Genomic DNA, 24311 nt, shown 5'->3' on the forward strand with positions numbered 1-24311 from the left:
ATGGGGAAGGAGTGGCTCATATAAAGTCCAAAGTGACTATTCATTGGTTATTACTTATGCAATGTTCTTTAAGCATCCCCCCTACCAGAACCTTATTCATTCATGTAGTAAAACAAAGTGTAGCGCTTTAGTTCTCGCAGGATTGGTCCTCAAGGTGGGCTCGCCTTTACAAGTGGGCGGGGCTTATCTTTAGCGCGACACGCCAAGCGCGGCTTCTGAGCTTTGTGGCTTTACCCTCCTGTTCTCGAACAACTCCCAGTGACCCTTGCGTGGAGCGAGTACTAGAGCCAAGCGATAGGAGGAAGCAGGGCCAATGTTTGGCATAGTGATTACATGTTGTTGTGCAGCTGCAGCGCTCCGCATATTGAAAGCAGGTCCTTTATATAATCAGCTGGTGGGCGGGGCGGATACGTCACTGACTGTCTCTCAGTCCCGCAGGTTATGTTGAGGAATAGCGGTAACCGAGTGCTGCAAAGTTTAACCAGAAACCCAGAGCCCACATATATAACATGAAACATTCTGTTATGAAAGAAATCCATCCCTCCTCCTTATTTCCACCCCTGCCAGCATTCTTCTAATTGGATGCTCTCGGAGACCAGGCTAGCCCAATTGGTCCAACGCTAGTCACGTGGGAGGGGGGAGTCACGCGCTTTCCGGGAACCAGTCAGGAAGGAAATAAACAAAACAAACCAGAAAGCATGGAGTCTGTGCAGGGTTGTGGCCGTCAGCAGCAGGGAGGGTGAGAAACCCCTAGGGGAAAAGAAGACCTCTAGCAACCGCGGAAGTGTTAATTCTCTGCTGTCAGGTAAGGAGAGGTGCCATGAGAGGGGTTCCAGGGAAGGGGGTGTGCCAGGTAAGAGGGGTGAGTGAAAGGGGGTGTGGCAAGTAAGAGGGGCTCCAGGGAAGGGGTGTGCCAGGTAAGAGGGGTGAGTGGAAGGGGTGTAGCAAGTAAGAAGGGGGTGTGCCAGGTAAGAGGGGTGAGTGGAAGGGGGTGTGGCAAGTAAGAGTGGTGAGTGGAAGGGGGTGTGCCAGGTAAGAGGGGTGAGTGGAAGGGGGTGTGCCAGGTAAGAGGGGTGAGTGGAAGGGTGTGTGCCAGGTAAGAGGGGTGAGTGGAAGGGGGTGTGCCAGGTAAGAGGGGTGAGTGGAAGGGTGTGTGCCAGGTAAGAGGGGTGAGTGGAAGGGGGTGTGGCAAGTAAGAGGGGTGAGTGGAAGGGGGTGTGACAAGTAAGAGGGGCTCCAGGGAAGGGGTGTGCCAGGTATGAGGGGTGAGTGGACGGGTGTGCCAGGTAAGAGGGGTGAGTGGAAGGGGGTGTGCCAAGTAAGAGGGGCTCCAGGGAAGGGGTTACATAGTTACATAGTTAAATTGGGTTGAAAAAAGACAAAGTCCATCAAGTTCAACCCCTCCAAATGAAAACCCAGCATCCATACACACACCCCTCTCTACTTTTAATTAAATTCTATATACCCATACCTATACTAACTATAGAGCTTAGTATTACCTGGGTGTGTCAGATAAGAGGGGTGAGTGGACGGGGTGTGCCAGGTAAGAGGGGAGAGTGGAAGGGGGTGTGCCAGGTAAGAGGGGTGAGTGGAAGGGGGTGTGCCAAGTAAGAGGGGTGAGTGGAAGGGGGTGTGACAAGTAAGAGGGGCTCCAAGGAAGGGGGTGTGCCAGGGAAGGGGGGTGAGTGGAAGTGGGTGTGACAAGTAAGAGGGGCTCCAGGGAAGGGGATGTGTCAGGTAAGAGGGGTGAGTGGAAGGGGGTGTGCCAGGTAAGAGGGGTGAGTGGAAGGGGGTGTGACAAGTAAGAGGGGCTCCAGGGAAGGGGGTGTGCCAGGTAAGAGGGGTGAGTGGAAGGGGGTGTGCCAAGTAAGACAATTAGGGCAAGTGGAAGTAGATCTCCAGTTCAGAGGGGTAAGTGGTTGTGACAAGTATGTGTGATAGTAGAAGGGTTGTGAGAAGGGGGAGGGTGAAGTGAACGGGGTGTGTAAGGCAAGATAATAGGACGAGTTTTAGGGTGAGTGCCAAGCAGAGATAGTGAAAATGTAAGGGTGCAAGATAGGCTGTATAGGGGGTAGGGTGGTGGCAGGGGTGCAGTGTAGAAGTGAGGAAAGTAAAAGGAGTGTGCAGGGTAAGAGAATGCTAAATTAACAGGAGGGGGTAGATAGGGTGAAACTGAGGGTTACATGGTATGGTGAATCTAATGAGTAAGGGGCAGGTGTGCCAGCAGGTAGTGGGAGTAACTGGAAGGAGGGCATGGTGGATTATAGGGATGAATGAAAGGGACGTGGGGCAGATAGCAGGGGTGACAGGAAGGACATTGATTATACATAGGGAGTCTATAGGAATTTGGTGTGCCAGGAACGGTGCAGGAGATACAGATGCTCATCATTGGAGCAATGGTGGCCTCACAAGATCCCAATTGCAATGGAAAAATACTACGTTCTCTAAATCCGATGCCTCATAAGGCTAAACTGATCAGCATCTTTTCAGCCTATCAATCTCTATACACGATCCGTATATAGGTATATAGGGAATAGCAGCGATTAAGCGTTCAGCGCTGCGGCTGATTTGTGCGTCCAGTGCAGGGAGTGACAGTTGCTTGGGGGAAAGCTTTCTATGGGGGCGTTGTGGTGGATATGGGAAATACATCTCCAAGCTCCCCGCCCCTTTGTTTTTCTTTCTCTCTTTCCCCATGCATCGATTTACTGAGATCCCTTCTTTGTCGTATGAAGTAGCAGCAGATAGGGCAGGGTCAGCCAAGCATACAAGCGCCCTGACAGCTACATCTGCATTCATCTGCTTAACCAGTAGATCCAGCCAGTGTATATACACATATATACTCATGTCTAGAGAGAAACTTCTAGATTACTATATCAAAAAAGGGTCAGCGACCCCCCTCCCAGAGCTGCTTCAGAAGGTGAAAAATGACACTTTACACTTCAATATTAGAAAAACGGTCACGCATAGAAAATGTAAAGTCATTGGAAAAAGTCATTAATTCTGGTGATCTTTCAGAAAACAACTAGTTGTTTGAAAGTGAACCACGACTTTAATATGCTTATAAGAACGAGTATAATGCAACACAGGCGGCTGATACATTGTTGTTGATTCTGTAGGACATGTTATTATGCGTTGAGTCATTAGCAGGTATAACAAATAACAAGAGAAATCCTTGTGTGGATAAAGCATAACTTTGTATTTCTCACTTTGAAAATGAAAGCTTCCCTGATAAGTTTATTATGGTAAGGCAACTGGTGGGCTGGCCTCGTGAGTCATGCCAATGTTGTCTATGCTGCAGCTTTTCACCCACACACCATGTGCCCATATCCTATCAGACTGCTGCCAGACCCATCAAATCACTGTAGACATAAATAGGTGCTATGGTTAGAAATTCACATTCAAGTCAACGCGCCAAATATCACTCAGGGTGCCATAGGGTTGCCACATCACCCCCAATAAAACCGAACACATATGGAATCCACAGCTTCATGGCTAAACTGCAATTCATTTAAATGCATGCTGCAGACTGAACGGATTTATGTGCAGCCATGAATCATGCATCTAAATTAATTGCTATTTAGCCATGCAGGCTGTGGATTCCATATGTGTACGGTTTTAAAGGGATGAGGTGGCAACACTAAGGTACCATGATCTGGCAAATCTAGTTGGAGCAGTCATGCTGCAGCACTCTGTAGATTGTGTTCAACTGGGTTGTGTTTGCTGGACTTGCAGATCAATGGATAGGTGTGACTTCAGGCAGCCTGAACAAATGATTTGCTGAAGTTTCCTGCCGCTGCACAGAATATAATCTGGTTATTCCTCACGAGCAGCTGGCAACATTACTTTGTATCATTCTATTCTTTCTCGTTTGGCGAATGTCACTTATTCTTGACTTTATTGTGTCTTTACCATAACTTGATATTACTGGGCCCCACAGCAAATTGTTCTTGGGGCCCCAAAATGTTTAGAGGTTGACCTGCTTTGTCAATATTTTTTGAAATTGTATATTAATGAGGGCCTCATGGGGCCCCTATAACTCCTGCCCGCCCTGCAACGGCAGGGTCTGCTTCCTCTGTAGTTATGTCCCTGCACTTTACCCCTTAACATATTATCTATTGAAGCTTGTTATCGGTTTAGAAGGAACCAGACTGTGTTAATCAGTTACTAAATATCACCACTCTAATAATTGTGTGTTCCTGGTGCAGGGTTGTCAAGTCTGTGGCCCAGCACCAGTGGGTGAAAACCTTTCATTTTCTGGGAGTGATGGGAATTGTAAAGTTTTGGCAAATGCAATCTCGTTTTGAATATATATACATATATATATGTAACTACAGAGGAAGCAGACCCTGCGGCTGCTGGGTGGCCCAGGATACGGAAAGCATTTTAGGACATCCTCGGGATATCGCTCTCCTGCATGGGATCTCCTTAGGTAGAGGTATGCAGCATTGCCTGCTTTTTCTCGCACCCATCCTAAAAGGCTGCACTCACACCTCTGTCCTGGGTCCTCCCTACTCAGCCTTCAGCTCTTCCTCCTCAGCCCTCCCTCCTCGGTCCTCAGTACAAATGCTCTCTGTCCTCAGCCCTTCTTCCTCAGCCATCAGCCTAGCTTAGGAACTGAGGTCTGAGGCGGGAGGGTTGAGGACCAAGGAGGGAGGCCTGAGGATTGAGCCAGGAGGGGGGAGATTGCAATAGGATATGTGGACAGCACGAAGGTGTAATTGCAGCCTCTTTGGATCAGTGAGTAAAACAAGAGGTGAATCTGCATACTTCTTCGTTAGTAGAGCGTATGCAGGAGCGTGTGTTCTCCTGATGATGTCCTAAAATGCGTTCCGTACCGGGAGGTATAGGGGCCCCATCAGGCCCTAATTAATGTACAATATCAATGTATATTTGTAAAACTGGTCAACCTCTAGACATTTTGGGGGCCCGAAAATTAATTTGCTGTGGGGTCCAGTAATATCTAGTTACACCACTGTCTTTGCACCACCTCCCCAAACAAGAAAGGCTTCATCACATCATAGACAAATAGCAGGGGACCTTTTTACCCATAAAGTGGATCACCGTACCAGAGGCCACCCCTTTAGACTAGAAGAAAAGAACTTTCATTTGAAGCAACGTAGGGGGTTCTTCACAGTCAGGACAGTGAGGTTGTGGAATGCACTGCCGGGTGATGTTGTGATGCTGATTCAGTTAATGCCTTTAAGAATGGCTTGGATGATTTTTTGGACAGACATAATATCAAAGGCTATTGTGATACTAAGCTCTATAGTTAGTATAGGTATGGGTATATAGAATTTTATTAAAAGTAGAGAGGGGTGTGTGTATGGATGCTGGGTTTTCATTTGGATGGACTTTGTCTTTTTTCAACCCTATGTAACTATCACCACCCTAATATTTTCCTCTCTATATCATCAGCTTCAGTCCCCACTATTTAGTTGCATTTCCGATGCCGCACATGGGAAATATCTCCCCTTTACACCCAGCCAAGGGCTTGTTTATAGGAGGCAGGGGCGTGTCTCTGGCTGGAGGGATCTCCTGTACTGTGCATGTGAGGGGGTTGTGCTCACATGGGGGAGGAGCCTGCCTATGTCTTACATAAGCGTCCTTCTCTCTGTTTACTCAAGATCAAGGATTTTCCGGCTGGGGCTTTTTATTGATTCATTAATAATATGTGGCAGGATACATTGGTAGTTAGGCACGTACAGGGCACTTTGGGAGTTGTAGCTAAGCAACAACTGGAGCAGCGTAATTGGACAGTGTGTGTAGGGAAAGCCAAGTGTGTTTATTGATAAGGCGAAATGGAAGGCAGGTGCGACTAATGAACGGTATTTTCTCTTTCACCCCGTCCCGTGCTCTGAATGGCTGCCTGGGGAATGTTTACATGTCCGCTCTCACTGCAGCTTAGCAGGGGGAAGGCGGGAGCAACTCGTTGAGTGGCACTTCCTTTTACCAGTTAGGAAGAGGCTTGCTGCTCAGCCGACCAATAGATGATCGCGCTGCGCCATGGCAGGGTTTCTGTGCACTCGGGGAAAGCTATGTTGATTCGGGCCGTTCGTCAGTCAGGTGTTTGTATACAGAGCTGTTTATTTTGTGCACTTCCTGTCATGGGAACTTGTACAACAATTATTCCACGTACAGATTCATAGCGTCCCACGGTCCCACCCCCGTCAATATCACGTTGACTCACCGAGGGAGAGTGTGTTGTTTGAGAGATCGTATATCATTTAATGCTACATTGCCACCCTCACTAGGGTCTTGCTTTAAGGATCACATGCCCATGACATGGACACTATTCATGTTTACTGCGGCCCAGTGTTGTAACTAGATATTACAGCCCCCACAGCAAATTATATTTCAGGCCCCCCAAAATGTCTAGAAGTTGTCCCATACCGCCCAACATTTTGGAAATAAAAAGAGGGACAAAAAGTTGCTGTGTGTAGCGTGACAAATTCTTTGGACCACGCCCATTTTTGTGGCCACACCCCCTAATTATCATGTTCATTTTACAAAATTTGTCAGCGTATGAAAGTTTGAGCATATTTCTGTGTTTTTTTCAGTTATTACAGTTTTGCTAATGAAGGTGAATTGCCCTTTAAGGCAGGGGCACATGGGCAGATTCGACAATCTCCCCGAAATGCCTTCCGCCTGCTAAAATGAAAAATCGCCTGCTAAAATTAAAAATTTCCTCCTGAGGCAACTTCGGGCGACATCAGAAATCGAAGTGCCGCGATTTTTCATTTTAGCAGGTGTTTTCTCATTATAGCATGCGGAAGGTGGGGGGAAGGCAGTTCAGGCAGTCGCCCCGAAGAAGAGGCAATTAGTCACCAGGCGACTAAATCTCCCCGAATCGGCCCGTGTACCCCTGCACTTAAAGGGTTGGTTCACCTTTAAGGTAACTTTTAGTATGTTGTAAAATGGACAATTCTTCGCAACTTTTCGATTGCTTTTAATTTATTTATTTTTTATAGTTCTATAGTGATTTGCCCTTTTCTTCTGACTCTTTCCAGCTTTCAAATGGGCGTCGCTGACCCCTTCTATAAAGCAAATGTTCTGTAAGGATACAAATTGTATTGTTATTGCTACTTTTTATTCCTCATAGCCCCTCTCCTATTCATATTCCAGTCTCTTATTCAAATCAATGTAGGGTTGCTAGGTTAATTTGGATCCTAGCAAACAAGATGGCTGAAATTACAAACTGGAGCGCTGCTGAATAAAAAGCTAAATAACTCAAAAAGCCCAACTAATAGAGAATGAAAAACAATTGCAAATTGTCTCAGTGTATCACTCTCTACATCATACTAAAAGTTATTTCAAAGGTGAACCAACCCTTTAAGATGTAAGTCTAACTTTTCCCAAGGGACCTGTTATCTTCTATCGTTACAATTACTTATTTGCTTATCTCGAAATTGTTACAAAATTATCTTATCTGCTGCTCTGGCTGTTCTGGGCTCTCTTCCAAAAGCCAATTAATTTAGAAACTTTGTTTCTTTTTCTGGCTGTTCAGTGCAGAGAAAAACTGGACTTTCCAGTACAAACGAGGGACTGTGGGTTGAGCTGTCAAAAGAGGGACTGTCCCTCTAAAAATGGGACAGTTGGGAGGTATGTTGACCTGGTTAACAAGGTTTATTGAAATTGTACATGAATTAGGGCCTCTTGAAGTATGGCATTTCCTTCTGGGTTTGTGTAGGTTTTTTCTTTTACTATCCTGAGGATGCTAATTGTCTGGTGCAATTAAATATGTGGATGCATGCGGTACATGGTGTTGCATTTCAGGGAGTTTTAGCATCTCTAAAAAGACAGGAACTGATCTATTAATATATAATTATAAAGTCTCCAGTGACAAGCCTTTGCTCCCCATACAAAAAAAAAAATCTCCCCCTCCTCTCCTGACAGTCTGGCTTGATTGTTTTTTCACTGTAAACCCATATAGAGTAAAATGTGTCTTTAAGCAAAGCGTTGTGATGTTGCTATAACTTTGTTGACAACATCTAGAAGAAAAAATACTATTCTCTATGAGGCTTGCTTGGGTTACAGGATCACTAAACTGTATTAAAACACAAGACCGAGGCTGAATCATTTAAACGCAGCGAATTTTAGTGGTGTCTCATCTACCTCCCAGAGTCTCCAGCAGGAACATTTGTAGAGTACTAAAAAGGATGATCCCCTTTTAACTTTTAGTGTGTTTATTAATGGACCTATTCTAAGTAAAATGTCAATATAGCCATCAACTGGGAATATCTGATTGTTGGGGATGACTGACTTCAAATAGTTAGAGATTGATGGTGATGGCTCAGTTTTAATATTATTTGTAATTGCTGTTTTTTCTGTTCAAACCCTCTTCTCCCAATCTTCCCAAACTACCACTTGGTTGCTAGGATAGTAATAGAAATCAGATGGCACACACTCTTGCAATTGTGCCAAATCATTATTGTGGTTTATTGAGATCTCCACACAAAGTTTCGGACTTGAGTGCACTTGAGAAAGGAGGTTGCGTTGTGTGGAGATCTCAATAAACCACAATAATGATATAACACAATTGCCAGACTGGGTGCCATCTGATACCTACTATAGTTCATGGATTGTTGACTTTTTGACGCAGCAGAGTTTCCAGATAGAGCACCACATTGAATTGCATCCAGAATCTTGGATTTTTCACATTGCTAGGATAGTAGGCCTAGCAACCAGATCAGGTCCGGAGTGGGATTCATAATTGGCCCTGGCTTTCCAAGTACATAAATACCCACAGAGCCCCCACCAGCTTAATAAATAGTGAGTGTATATGGCAACTTACAGCAGCCCCTCTGGCATTTGCCAGAACCCACAGATTGCCAGTCCAGGCCTGAACCAGATAGCTATTGAAAGTCCAGTCTTGTCAGTCAAACAACAAACACCAGTTGCAAACGGTCTTAGACGCTGCTGTCTGTATAATACTAAAATGTAATGTAGATGAGCTATCCCTTTAAAACTGTATTTCAGGGGTGTCAAACTTGTGGTCCTCCCAGTGTTGAAACATTATTCCCTTTGTACTAACATGGGCAAAATGTTCAACATTTTAAAGGTGGTTTTGTTCAGCAGTGTGCCATTGTGCTAAAAACCAAACCATACTGTAAAATACCAGTCACTGAGTTTCTTGTAAATAAACCCCCAAAAACAAACACACAGCTGATTTTGTTGTGTTGCCCACCATACTGTATTTCCCAAATCACCATTATATTTTGTTCTGACAGTATTTTCTCAAATATGTGCATTACAAGATATGGATTACAGGGGCTGATTTATCAAATAAGAAAATGATGTATCCTGATGGATTATTGGCAGTTTAATATTTTCCCCATTGATCAAAACTTTTCTGACATTGTCACATTTATCAGAACTTAAATCTTTGCCAGTTCGGCAGAATGTTTTCGACTGTGTGAACGTTCAAGGGAAGCGATTGTGAAAATGAAAATTTTAAAGAAATTAAAATTCTGTAGTTTTTATGTAATAATCAAGTTACTCTTCCACTCTGAGCAACCCATCTTCATTCCCTCGTCATGCAGTAGGTGGAGTCCGTTTTTGATTGACATGTGACTGTCTAATACATCCTTTGGGGGGTTGCACCCCTTGTCTAGAAGATGTATTAGAGGTCGCTCTTTCAAAATAACTGTTTCTGACAGAAATCCTGTTTCTCTGCGTCAGAGTATATTTTGTTACATTTTGTTTGTTCTGCAGTTGGTTATTTGAGCTAAAACATCTGCTAAAAAGGGGAGACCCGCTAAAAGATGTATTAGACCTACCTGTCAATCAAAATCTGACCCAGACCTCAGCATGAAGAAAGCATGACGATTGACAGGATACTGATAGGGTTGCCACCCAGCCGGTATTTTAGCGGCCTAGCCGTTAAAACACTTGCCCAGGCCGTGGCCGGTATTACAAGTTTACCTGCAATGTAGTTGCCGGTAATTTGTAATACCCGTAAGTAAAGCCCTTGGCCTTCGGTGGAAATTTACCTTTTCTTCATCTTCTGGGCATCTCACGGCGTGGCCGCCCCTTTTTGCAGCACTACCCCCTCAGCTCCGCCCCTTTTAGCGGCACAATTCCCTCGGCTCCACCCCTTTCTGCGGCAAGGTCCCTCTGCCCCACCCCTTTTTGCATCACACCCCTTTAGTTCCCACCCACACAACTGACTGGTAAGTTTTTTTTTTTAAAAGGTGGCAACCCTTAGATCAGGGTTCCCCAACCTTTTTTACCCGTGAGCCACATTCAAATGCAAAAAGATTTGGGGAGCAACATAAACATGAAAAAGTCCCTTAGGGTAACAAATAAGGGTTTTGATTGGCTATCTGGTAGCCCCTATGTGGGCTGGTAGCCTACAGGAGGCTCTTTTTGGCATTATTCTTTGGTTTTATGCAATTAAAACTTGTTTCCAAGACTGGAATTCAAAAATAATCACCTGCATTGAGGCCACTGGGAGCAACACCCAAGGGGTTGGAGAGCAACATGTTGCTCACGAGCTACTGGTTGGGGATCACTGCCTTAGATACTGAAGAGTAACTTGGTTATATCTTGAATAGTACAGACTTTTTAATTGATTATATTTAGCAAGTGTCTCATTTCAATGAGCTGATGTTTTTATTAAATTTAAATTTTGCGATAGAAACATTTTAAGTAGAAGGAAAGTATATTTAACTTGGGGGCACTCCCAAAGTGGATGTATTTACTTACCTTACACCCATGGCCCCTATTAGCAGAAAACTGCACTGACCTGGGGTTCTGCCGCAATGGAGTGATCATCTCCATTCTTCAAATTTCCCAGGGCAGACGCATGTTAAAGTTCGTTAAAGTTTTCGTTAAAGTAAGGCTTCACTCAACTACGCATGCACAGCCGCGAGAAGAAAGAATAAGCCGAAGGGGATCACTCCGTGGTGTTCGCTGGAATAACCCCTGGACCAGTGCAGTTTTCTGCAATGTATATTTATTTTTCTGAGCAGTAACCATTCTTACTGAGGAATACAGTGCTGCACAATATGTTGGTGCTTTAAAAATACATGTTAATAATAATAATAATACAAATAATAATACAAATATTGACAAATCAGCCCCTAATTGCTTTTTTTCTGGTTCCACAAGATGTCACTGTTTAAAAGTGATTGTGGATGGAGTTTGTTTATTAGAGGAATGTAGGCTGCTCCCACTCCTACTCATAAACAAAAATATGCAAATAAGTGAGATTCTCTGCCACATAACCCTTTATTTCCATTTGTTTCTCAAAACATTGGGAAAAAAATGTAACCCTCTTTATATATATATATATATATATATATATATATATATATATATATATATATATATATATATATACATACATACATACATACATACATACATACATACATACATACATACATACATACATACATACATACATACATACATACACACACACATACATACATACATACATACATATATACATACATACATACATACATACAGGTATAGGTTATCCAGAATGCTCGGGTCCTGGGGTTTTCTGGATGATCTTTCTGTTATTTGGCTCTTCATACCTTACGTCTTCTAGAAAATCATGTAATCATTAAATAAACCCAATACATAGTTACATAGTTACATAGTTACATAGTTAAATTGGGTTGAAAAAAGACAAAGTCCATCAAGTTCAACCCCTCCAAATGAAAACCCAGCATCCATACACACACCCCTCCCTACTTTTAATTAAATTCTATATACCCATACCTATATTAACTATAGAGTTTAGTATCACAATAGCCTTTAATATTATGTCTGTCCAAAAAATCATCCAAGCCATTCTTAAAGGCATTAACTGAATCAGCCATCACAACATCACCCGGCAGTGCATTCCACAACCTCACTGTCCTGACTGTGAAGAACCCCCTACGTTGCTTCAAATGAAAGTTCTTTTCTTCTAGTCTAAAGGGGTGGCCTCTGGTACGGTGATCCTCTTTATGGGTAAAAAGGTCCCCTGCTATTTGTCTATAATGTCCTCTAATGTCCTTGTAAAGTGTAATCATGTCCCCTCGCAAGCGCCTTTTTTCCAGAGAAAACAACCCCAACCTTGACAGTCTACCCTCATAATTTAAGTCTTCCGTCCCTCTAACCAATTTAGTTGCACGTCTCTGCACTCTCTCCAGCTCATTTATATCCCTCTTAAGGACTGGAGTCCAAAACTGCACTGCATACTCCAGATGAGGCCTTACCAGGGACCTATAAAGAGGCATAATTATGTTTTCATCCCTTGAGTTAATGCCCTTTTTTATGCAAGACAGAACTTTATTTGCTTTAGTAGCCACAGAATGACACTGCCCAGAATTAGACAACGTGTTATCTACAAAGACCCCTAGATCCTTTTCATTTAAGGAAACTCCCAACACACTGCCATTTAGTGTATAACTTGCATTTATATTATTTTTGCCAAAGTGCATAACCTTGCATTTATCAACATTGAACCTCATTTTCCAGTTTGCTGCCCAGTTTAAATAGGTTGGTTTTGATTCCAATAAGGATTAATTATATGTTAGTTTGGATCAAGAACAAGCTCCTGTTTTATTATTACAGAGAAAAAGGAAATCATTTTAAAATTTTGGATTATTTGTATATGGGGGATAGCCATTTAGTAATTCTGAGCTTTCTGGATAACTGATCCCATACCTGAAATATTAATCTTTTGTGTAAAAAATGGCTTTACTTACTTCAAAAGCACTGTGTCACCAAATACAGTATACATATTTTAAATGTCCCATTATTTTATATTTCTCTAACATTCAGTGTCTGCCGATGAAATTCCAGTTGCATGAAGACAGTATAACTCCATTTCCCCTCTAACTGAGGAACAGCAGTCTTCCGTTGCATGAATAGTACTTTTGTCGTTGATATCACAGAAAAGCTGGAAAAGAGTTCTGTGGGTCAGCAGAGAAAGTATTTAGGATTAGGTCCTGAAGATCTGGGCTTTGCGATGCCTCAGGTAAGCAGTTGACTTTTTCATTATAAAATTGTTTTCAGTGATTGTGGTTAAGGTTTACTGTTCTAGATCACCATCTATTTTGGATTAAAATGTAGGCACATTGAACCTTATTTAGTAGCTAACCCCAGGATCCAAGCATTCTGGATAATAGATCCTATACCTTTGTTGGTACTTTGTACTGGATATGCAAGATAATATGAACAAAGATATTCCATAGTGCAATAGAATAAATGGATGTACAGGAATTGAATCCAATATACAAAACACTTGGGACCTGAGGTTTTCCAGGACACTCAACATGCAGATGGCATACAAAAAAAACCAAAAAAACAAATAGAAGATGTAAAAATGGCATTGCTCAACAGAGCTTACAATCCAATAAGTAAATTTCCTAAATTATTGGTAGTTTGGATCTAATGCAATACATGTCTTACCTCACTGCAGGAAAGGAGTTACAGCAGATATCATGCCACATTGGAGTAATGATGGTCCAAAATGCTTTTTTTCTGATCTAATAAATTTTAGTTACTGGACTGACATTGCTATAATCTCTTCATGTCACAATGAAACTAATGAACCAGCACTTCCTTCGATAAGACATTGTCTGCACAACCAAAAAATTTAAAGATTTTAACAATATCAGGACTTTTTTTCTGTTTATCACACAGCCCGGTGTCAGTGGAATGGATCCTCTTTTTGGGGATGCCTTTCGGAGTCCCACATTACCTGAGCAGACCTTAACGAGCACAGACCTTCTTGCAAATAGCTCAGACCCTATTTTCATGTATGAACTGGTAAGTCTGCAGATTTTATTATGTTGGCAAGTGCTTGGATGTAAATAAACAAAATACATTTAGATTTGTTATGTGTAAACTCTCAACATTGTAACTTCTGCCATCTTTTTGATTAATATTTTTACATTGCCTCTCAAAATCAAGTCATAGGCTAATGGCACACAGAGTATTTTAAAGGAATTGTTCAGTGTAAAAATAAAAACTGGGTAAAAAGGCTGTGCAAAATAAAAAATGTTTCTGATATAGCTAGTTAGCCAAAAATGTAATGTATAAAGACTGGATGTCTAATATAACAGAACATAGCCCAACTTCCTGCTTTTCAGCTCTCTTGGTTTCCACTGACTGGTTACCCTGGTTACAGGCAGTGACCAATCAGAGACTTGAAGGGGGCCACATCGGTCATATCTGTTGCTTTTGAATCTGAGCTGAATGCTGAGAGTCAATTACAAACTCACTGAACAGATATGTACCATGTGGCCCCCCTTCAAGTCGCTGACTAACTCAGAGTTAGAGAGCTGAAAAGCAGGAAGTAGTGTTCTGGCTATTATATTAGACATCCAGTCACTCCAGTCTTTATACACTAAATTTTTGGCTAACTAACTATATTTGAAACATTTTTTATTTTGCACAGCCTATCTATTTACCCAGTTTTAATTTTCACGCTGAACTATTCCTTTAAGAAGCTTCTGAATCCTTCTCTGAAGCCTAGTGTTAGTGGCCAGGAAACAAAATGTGTTACTGATAAAGTTATAAAAGTAGCATTTGTAAACCAAAAAGCACTTTTCTTTGCATTTCTACTAGTGTTTTCTCCAGTACTGATTACTGCTAAATTTAGTAGCAGAGCATAATTATAAAATGCTTGAATAACATAGCTTGTACAGAATGCAAGGCTCTATTTCTAAAATATAAATGTTATGTCTCCAATCAGAACATTGTACTCTTATTTTCCAGTTATTTTTAGGTTTCAAGCAATAGTGTTAAACGTAAATATCCACAATTTATTCTTCATACTTTGTTGTAATATTCTGGACATTAAAAAGTCCTGATGTTGTTTAATGCTCTCTTCTCGTGCTTTTAGGATGAAGGAGTAGGCTATCAACAGAGCCCAACTGAAAACTTCCTAATGCTAGAAGACAGCAAAGATTTTGAAAACTTGGATTCATTTATAGATGTCCTTGACAGCAGTCCACCTGTGTCTTCAAATTGGGAGCAGTGGGATACCTACTGCGAGGACCTGACAAAATACACAAAGCTTACAAGCTGTGACATTTGGGGAACTAAAGAGGTGGATTATCTTGGTCTTGATGATTTTTCAAGTCCCTATCAGGATGAGGAGGTTATCGGCAAAACACCCACTCTTGCTCAGCTTAACAGTGAGGACTCCCAGTCAGTCAACGATTCCCTTTACTATACAGATGGCTTCCTAGGCGCCAAGGCTTCATATATACAAGGGAAGAAAATGGCAGCAGGTAGAGCAGCTATACCAGTGTGCTCATCAAAGACTGCACATACTGAGATGCCATTGGCTGACTGCTCCCAAAAGGCTACCAAGTCTGTTACAAGCATCCAGATGGCAGTAAAAAACAATGTTTCATGTGAAGAAAAATGTAACCTTCATGGGGGGTGTAAGGACTATGTGAAAAAGGCCAAGGTCAAAATCAGTACGGTACTTCCGTGTCGACCAACAACCACTGTGGTTGCCACTGATGCAGCCAAGGAGAACACATGTTTTTGTGGTGCCATGGCTAAGAAGCAGGAGAGGGTAATAAGGGAGACACCCATAGGTCGTAAAAGCTGTGGCATTCTGCCTTTCAAGGAAACGCAAAAACTTTTTTGTCCAGCGCCTGCACTTATCACAATCGGTCCTGGAGATGGGAATGCTTCTGCTGGAGCTTCTGCCTCTGATCCTTCACAAAAAAAAGAGGAGCACAACTATTCACTTTTTGTATCAGAAGGCCTCACAGAACCAACAGTAAAGAGTGAGATCCCTCAACAGGAGCAAGAGGAAGAGGAGGAAGTTGGCTTGGATGAAGAAGATCACGACGAAGGGTTTGGTAGTGAACATGAACTATCTGAGAATGAAGAGGAGGAAGAAGAGGAGGAGGAGGAAGAAGAGGAGGAAGACTATGAAGATGATAAAGATGATATCAGTGATACTTTTTCAGAACCGGGTATTTAATTTAGTTGAAACCATTCATTTGTTAACTATTTTATATATGTATAATACTTATATATTCTAAATTCATTTATAAGAGTCTATGAAGAGAGAAATAATCGGCACTAACTTTTAGATTAATAGATGGAGTTACACATTTATTCATTCATTTATTCATTCATTTGCACTATAACCTGTGCATGCTAATTGTGGCAAGCTGCCACTTGCAGTATTTATTTATTCCAGCAATAATAAAATATTTAAAAGAAAGGGTATCTCTTAAAACCACTTTTGCAATAAATAAGATTATTATTATTATTATTATTATTAAAAATTTATAGAGGGACTTTGAGCTGTGTGCATGCAATTATTTAGGACATATGGGAAAAATAAAAAGAGGGTTTTCAAAGTATAGTTTAAGTAATTATATTTAAGGGGTCTTAAACACTGGTGTTTTTGTACTTAATTTCTGAGTGGTAGGTTTTTTCATGGATTCCACTGAATGGGAACCCGTAACCAGAGCTCATTCTTTACCTATACTGACAGGATGGAGGAGAAGCACGGAACACACGAGTTGCTGCATGTTGTGTTCACCACACAACCGAGTGCGGTGAATGAATTTTGTTAGCTCATGTGTTCTCTTGCAGTGAAATCCACAAAAAACCCACCATATCCATATAAAACTATGAAACCAACATCATAAGGATGTCTAGGTGCACATAATTGGGACAATGAATGGGATAATGGCATAGGAGGGATTGAATGACCATAAACCCACATAGTTGCTTATGTGACTTATATCCAGACCTATTTTTTTTTATCATATGTTCACATATACAGCACTTCTATACCTAGGTCTAACCAGAAGTTACTGTGTCTCACAACATTATCTTTAAAGGTGATTAGTGTATTAAAGTTAAAGGGGATTTTAACAGGTGGTCACTTTAAATAAAAGGGGTAAGCTCCCCACCTGCAACATATATGGTGTTGTGCTATTCTCTTAAATCTTATACACTAGCCCAATCTCGACATCTGTTTCTGTCTTCTGCAGGAGTTGGGTGTCAGATATTCATTGACAGTTAGATACAATTTATCTTATAGGGGGGCTCCTTTTGTCTAGAAGATGTATTAGAGCTCACTCTATTAAAATCAACAGACATCATGTCTCTCTACATGCAGGATTTGTGCAAAAGGCAGTTATTTTGTTAGATTGTGTTTGTGCTGGAATCAGTTATTTGAGTGAGCTCTATTTCACCTGCTAGGAAAGGAAGCCTCTCTATAAGATATATTGTATCTAACTCTCAGTAAATATCTGACACCCAAATCCTGCATGAAGACTAAAGAATAAAGAGAAACAGATGCTGAGAGAGGGATAGTGAAGATAAACTTGATTATTTCAGAAATGGTATAGAATATGTAATTGATTGTATTTAGAAAGTTTCTTATTTCAGTGTGATGCTTATATTAATAATAGTTACCCCTTAAAGGGCCTGTTGAATACAGTTGCAGTTTATCTTCAAATGTAGGTTGGCATAGCCTGCATTTGAAGATACGTGTTTCTAACGTCCCCTAAACTGAAGGTCTGGGGCTTTTTCACACAGACCCCCTGTAACATTTGCTAAGTTAACTACTGCTACTCTCTCAATAAGTACTGGATGTCCCTTTAAACATAACCATTGAATAGGTAATTAGATACATTCTTAATGTCTAAAGTCATACATTAATGTAATTTCAGAGGCATATAATGTTGCCATATAGATATGGCATTAAACAAATTCAATAATCAATTGCTTTTATCACTGGTGTTTCCATAAGGAAGTTTATCTGCCACAAAATTATTTATCACATAATGTAAGTTGCCATGAGTTCCAAGGTAAAACTGTTGTTTTTAAATTGTTTTTAAATAAAGGATATGAAAATGATTCAGTAGAAGATCAAAAGGGAATCCCCGCCATCTCATCCCGAAAGGGGAAGCGGAGATACTTTTGGGAATATAGCGAGCAACTGATACCATCTCAACAGGAAGGAACATTGAGACCCTCCGAATGGAACAGAGATACTCTTCCAAGCAACATGTATCAAAAGAACGGATTGCACCATGGTACTGATTGTTGACTTATGTGCAGTATCTATTTAAAATTTAGGAGACATTTTTATAATTAAAGGGAAGCTGAGTTTTAAATGTAACTTATAACATTGTAGAACAGAGATTGTTGGTGTTTTTTTGGTTCCATATGTACAATATTTGGTCAGGAACCACACCCTCATGCTTTGCATTATCATAGATATATGGAGACATTGGCATAACAATCTGCATGCTGTAATAAAAACAGAAATTACATACACCTCAAACTTCCATCCTATTTGACCATCACATTGAACTTCTCAAAGAGAATAATTATGCATTCTCCTAAAGTCTCATCATAATTGGTCTGAGTTGGGCTGCACCACTGCTCTGGGCCCACCTATGGAGGCCAAATCCACATTTTGGGAACCACTGTTGTAGACTGTGGCAGAAAATTTGTGATTAGTCACTATAATTTCTAAAAATATATATATATATTTTTCGTTATGCCAAATTTTAGACATCACAAACTCTGCAAACGGACGGCACTTCTGGACAAAATGTATTAAAGCACACTGCTGAAAAAGGCCTAACGCCTTTCTGGATTAGATCCCTTAATCATAAACCTGTGCTATGATTAAGGGATCTAATCCCGAAACACGTAAGGCCTTTTTCAGCAGTGTGCTTTAATAAATTTTGTCCAGAAGTGCCATTAGTTTGTGGAGTTTGTGATGTTGATACAGTGGGGACACTGAGGATTGAGCACCTGGCCAAGGGGAATAGTGGTGAGCTGGAGTTTTTTTCGGTTATTTCTAACAAATTTTAGAAAACTCTGAAATACCCATGATTTGGTGGAATACCCAGTACAATTGACTATAACTTTTTTAATAAATACTGCCTGGATTTCAATGCTGTTTTGAAGGTGTTGTGAATTGACATTGACAATGTTATAGCCTGAAACAAATTTACAATCATCAGCGAATCCTGCATTCGCAGCAATTCCAGCACAACAGACCTTCATTATTCTAGCTGTCAGTTTTTGAAGATATTTAGGGAAATTTTCAACCCATTCTGTGGCTTTTCCCAGAGGTGTGACTGGCTTGCTAGACATTTTTCCCTGACTTACAATAAAGTTTGTCACAAGATCTTGATAGGGTGTTCTGACAGTTGTACTGGTTAGAAAGCACTCCACCTTCCTGTTTTTCCCTCAAAAATGTTTTGCATAGTTAGAACATACATTTCTGAGTGATTCCAAGCATAGAACACTAGCATATTTTGTACATAGCTATTTTTTATTGCTGTGTTTGTCTCAGGGAGAAATTACCTTTACTGTTGACAGATCCTACCTATTATGTTGAATGTAAATTGTTGCCATTGTTTCACACAGTAGGGCTGTCATGTGAGTATTCATCAGGAATGTGGATAATCAATGTGGACAATGCGAGTAAAAAATCATCTGTTAGGTAGCTGTCCTTACCTAAAGCACGCAGCTTCATGATGTTACTAGGAACAGTATAAGGCGCTGTTTTATTATCACTGAGAAAAACAGAATCATGTTTTGGTATCTGTATAATCATATACATAAAACTGTCCATTTATTTTTCTTTAAGCATTGCTCCTTGAGAGGGGTTACCAGTAAAAAACAGACTGCTTTACTGTAATGTCAGTCAGTTTGGCGTTGCAAAAAAATCCTGTTTGCTGCTGACTTCCAATAGTGTATTGGTCATGAGCTGACCTGGAAGTATTGTTCCTCTCATGTAAATATAAGGTATTGGCAGCATACATATTAATATATTCTGTGAACAGGCAAGTACACTGTAAAGAAGTCTCGTAGGACAGATGTGGAAGACCTAACTCCAAACCCAAGAAAGCTACTGCAGATTGGCGGAGAGTTGCGCAAACTGAACAAGGTGATCAGTGACCTGACACCTGTATCTGAACTTCCTCTTACTGCTAGACCACGGTCCCGTAAAGAGAAGAATAAACTTGCTTCCAGGTAAATAACTGGAATTCTATCAACATTTGAATACTTGTGTGTGAGTGTGAATCTGTATATACCTTTTTTTGCATTCACAAATATATATGATTATTAAATGTTGATAGCTAAATGACATACAGGGGTGGAAGAACAACAGGCAAAGAGGCTTAATATGGAAGCATCACAATGGTATAATAAACATTTGTGTATTATAAGGCTACAGTCAGACAAGGTTGTTTCTTGGCCTGTATATATCTGAAAATGCATTCTTTAGCATTCACAGACTTCGACAGTGTGGCCCAAAGTCACGGAATAGCTCAGCAATTTGTATACCAGTTTCAAAAGTCATTGGTAAGAATACTTAAAAGTAGGAATCACTGATGGTGGATAAAAAAGTAACACAGATGTACCGTATCAAGAAACATTTTATTTTATAAATTTAAGCTTAAAGGAAAACCATTGTTTTTTTGGTAGTCTGCGGGCAATGTTTGGTAATTACCAGCACAAGACTGATACATTTTTCCACTTTTTTTCTGAATATAGGGCGTGCCGGCTTAAAAAGAAAGCTCAGTATGAAGCAAACAAAGTGAAATTGTGGGGCCTAAATACTGAATATGGTAAGTATACCAATTCCATTGTTGAATGGGAGGTGAATAAGGCACACTAATTTTGGTTAAAATATCACATTAAATATATATATATTTTTTTTATGGTCTTCCAATTAGTGGTGGTTAGTAGCTGTGAAAGTAGAAACAGCCATGCTTTGGTGTAATGGTAATTTTTCATAGCAGATGATATGTCATTTTATTTAGAACAGTTTGGTTCTATTGCACACACAAAAGCATGTGAACTAGCACTTCAGTTGCCAGTAAATATTTTATTCGTCATTGCATAACGGTCAGATATAATCTATAGGTGTAATTAAGGCACACTTATTTATTATATATATGTACAGAATGTGTAAAATTATTTTTTATGTGCACTTTTATACAAATTTCTCAAGGATATCACACAAAACCCCTGAGTAATGTAGGAACTCTAACTCGATTAATTCCAGCAGGATTACATTTTCAGTTTTTCTTCCTTTACAGATAACTTGCTGTTTGTGATCAATTCAATAAAACAAGAAATCATGAACCGGATCCAGATTCCATGTGAAAAGTGGTCGGCTAGCATGGAGCAGAAACTGGATGCCATGATTAAAGACACTATAGGTACAGGTTTCCTATAAAATTAAGGTTGTTGGTTTTCCTTTCCTATCTAGCTTCAGTACAATTAACTGATTTTAATGAGGCGACATGATTGATGTTTAATTCTTATTTTCGTACTAAAAACATTTGTATTTCAAGCAGGCATCCACAAATCAAGAATCAAACTTAAGAGTTTGTCCAGTTTTGCCATTTTTATAAGATTTGAATTTAGGCAATTTCCTAGGACCAAATTTGAACCATATGTTTACATTTGATATAACTGCTCTGGACTGCTAAATGTAATACTGGTATCGAACCTGTTATCCAGAGTGCTCAAGACATGGGGTTTTCTGGATTACTACAGAGAAAAAGGAAATCATTTTTAAAAATGTAAACTACAGTATTTAAAATGGACTCTGTGGGAGATGGCCTTTCCTGATCTCATACCTGCATATGTCTACTTGTAAATGTAGTATATGTAATTGAAAAAAAATTACTTTTATGCAGTGCATTTATAATTAGAAAAGAACCTGTGCAGGTCCATGCAATTGTTGATGTCCAGCATTTAAATTTAAAGGAGAACTAACGCTTAACTTAAGAAGTAGGCTAGAAATGTTGTATGTTATGTTTTGGGCTTCTGTAACTGCCAAAGGCAACCACAGCCCTTTAGCTTGGAAGATCTTCTTTTCTGCTGATTCACTGTACATGCTCTGAGCGGCTGTCATTGAGTTTAGGGACACCTCATAGTATAGAGTTCACACATAATATAACTGTCACATATAAAGCTGATTAGAAATGAATACAGATAATTACTAAACCAGTGCAACTAGCATCAGAATTTAATAATCAGCCCTGTAGCATCAGCTTATATTACAGGCCGACCTCATTTTCTAAATGATAATTTGCTACGACCCCTAAGTTTTGCTTCTCAACAGCTGCTCAGAGCCCACTGAGCATGTGAGTGTCACAGACACTTACCAAGATGGTGACCCCCTGTGACAAGTTTGAAGTCCTGGATCATTGCTGCTATTGACAAGCTGAAACTTTAGGCAGTAAATTCAGTATATAAAATATGGCATTTTTAGCCTCATTAATTTTTAAGGTTTAGTTTTCCTTTAAGAATTTCACTTATCCTTTTATTACTGGCATAGTTTAAAGTTTTCTAATTTTTCTTCTTTTTAGGTTCACCAGTAGCTGGACAGACCTCTGACTTTGTAAATCAGATTTTGGAGAAAACTTCAGAGGGTGATGCAACTGGTGGCCTTGTGGGATTACGTATACCAACTTCAAAGGTGTGATAGCCTCTCTGTACAGCCAGTACTGATGTGTTGCACTCCTATGTCAGTTCTTCACTCTCCAGTGTACATTTTAATAGAGCTTTTGCATGTAATTATGCCCGTACCTTATTGTTTTTTTTTTTTTTGTGCAAGCAGATTCTTATAAGACATCCAAAAGTAAAAATGTATGTGGGGAGGACCCAATGCATGAGACATTGCTTCAGCACAGAAATAGTTGCTGTTAGTTGCTCAAATTCTTTTCATTTTTTTTGTACTGGCAGTTATTCTTCTGCCTCTGCCATAGATGTGTGATGTATGTGTGTGTGTATGTATATATATATATATATATATATATATATATATATATATATATATATATATATATATATATAATATATATATATAATGTGTGTATATATATATATATATATATCTCTATCCTCCTGTGAGCAGCACTCCGCCTGTTAACTTTCCCTCCGGTGCATATATATAGACGCACACACACACAGGCACACATAATATAAAATATGGATGTTAAATGTGAAATTTCAGATAGTAAAAAAAAATGATATGTTTGTTTTAGGATAAGCAAGAACAATTTCTTATAGCTTCATAATAGTTTGAGCTTATGCCAAAATAAGACAGTGTGTACCCTGAGCACAACAAGAGTAACATAAAAACAGTCTCATTCTGCTGGAATTGTAAGATATAGACAGACATTCTATTGTGTGCTCAGAGCAGTGTGTGTGTGTGTGTGTGTGTGTGTGTGTGTGTGTGTGTGTGTGTGTGTGTGTGTGTGTGTGTGTGTGTGTGTGTGTGTATATGTATATATATATATACTTTGTATGTATACACATATGCACTTATAAAGCGTGAAACTTTGTATAAAAAATTATCTTTGTGCCTTGTAATTTGCAGAGTGAGAAGACACTTCTGAAGCTTAAGGCCATTAAGGCTTTTTTGTATGCTTTAAGGTGAATTAAAAAAAAAAAACAACATATAAAACTTGTACTAACCTTAGTATGTAGATACTTAAGACATAGTACACAATATGGGGTTAAACTTAAATGTCAATACTTATTGTGACTTCCCTTTTCCCTGAATGTACATAGGAATATGTTGAAAATGTAAATATGTGCCACAGAGTCTGTGAACTGTATAGAAACAAACAGGAAGACAAACAAAAACATTATTTATAAAAAGAAAAAAGAAAAAAAAACCTACACAAATGGTGGCTCTTGAACTTAAATCATAAGACTTCGACTTTTTTTTTCCTTGGTACTTTAAACGTAACAGACAGAAAAAAGGATTGCACGTTACTTTGATTGTTCTTATAATTTTTTTATTTTGTACCAAAGATAAACACGTTAAGGTGGCAGACTGCCATTCATAGTAAAGTTTTGCACAGCTTTTAAGATACTGTAATGAATGTAACAATTATATATATATATATATATATATATATATATATATATATATATATATATATATATATATATATATATATATATATATATATATATATATATATATATATATATATATATATATATATATATATATATATGTGTGTGTGTTAAGGAAAACATTGAGGTCAGTGGAATCCCATTGAGGAAAATTTAACTGTGAATATTATCTTAGTAGTGGTCCAATTTATAGGCTTATGTATAAATATAGAGGGTGCATTCACACCTGTATCTGCACCTGAGAATTTTTTGTCCTTTGTAGATAAACAAAGGCTTTAATACCTTTGTGATATATATATATATATATGTATGTATAAATATATCATTTTTTTTTAATATATTGATTTTCAGATGTTTGGAGAGTAGGTAGAGCTGCTACATTTCACTGAAATTGTTAAACTAAACTT

The 24311-nt window shown here is 39.6% G+C and overlaps 1 protein-coding gene across 3 annotated transcripts; it reads left to right on the top strand.

Annotated features, from left to right (window-relative positions):
• The first annotated feature begins 211 nt into the window (after positions 1–211).
• On the top strand, positions 212–23469 carry crebrf.S (CREB3 regulatory factor S homeolog). Of its 3 annotated transcripts, none has more exons than XM_018256132.2 (9): positions 212–805; positions 12784–12979; positions 13648–13773; positions 14852–15944; positions 17838–18029; positions 19800–19989; positions 20515–20588; positions 21063–21185; positions 22344–23469. In XM_018256132.2, exons 2-9 carry the CDS (start codon positions 12866–12868, stop codon positions 22457–22459), a joined length of 2028 nt encoding a protein of 675 aa, XP_018111621.1. In that variant the 5' UTR covers positions 212–805; positions 12784–12865; the 3' UTR covers positions 22460–23469. The 3 variants fall into 3 exon arrangements, with proteins under 3 accessions (XP_018111621.1, XP_018111624.1, XP_018111623.1); XM_018256135.2 differs by lacking the exon at positions 212–805 and adding an exon at positions 5566–5809; XM_018256134.2 differs by lacking the exon at positions 212–805 and adding an exon at positions 5837–6063.
• The last annotated feature ends 842 nt before the right edge of the window (positions 23470–24311 follow it).

This window comes from Xenopus laevis, chromosome 3S (genome assembly GCF_017654675.1).
Source record: "Xenopus laevis strain J_2021 chromosome 3S, Xenopus_laevis_v10.1, whole genome shotgun sequence".
In the NCBI taxonomy this organism is placed as follows: Eukaryota; Metazoa; Chordata; class Amphibia; order Anura; family Pipidae; genus Xenopus; species Xenopus laevis.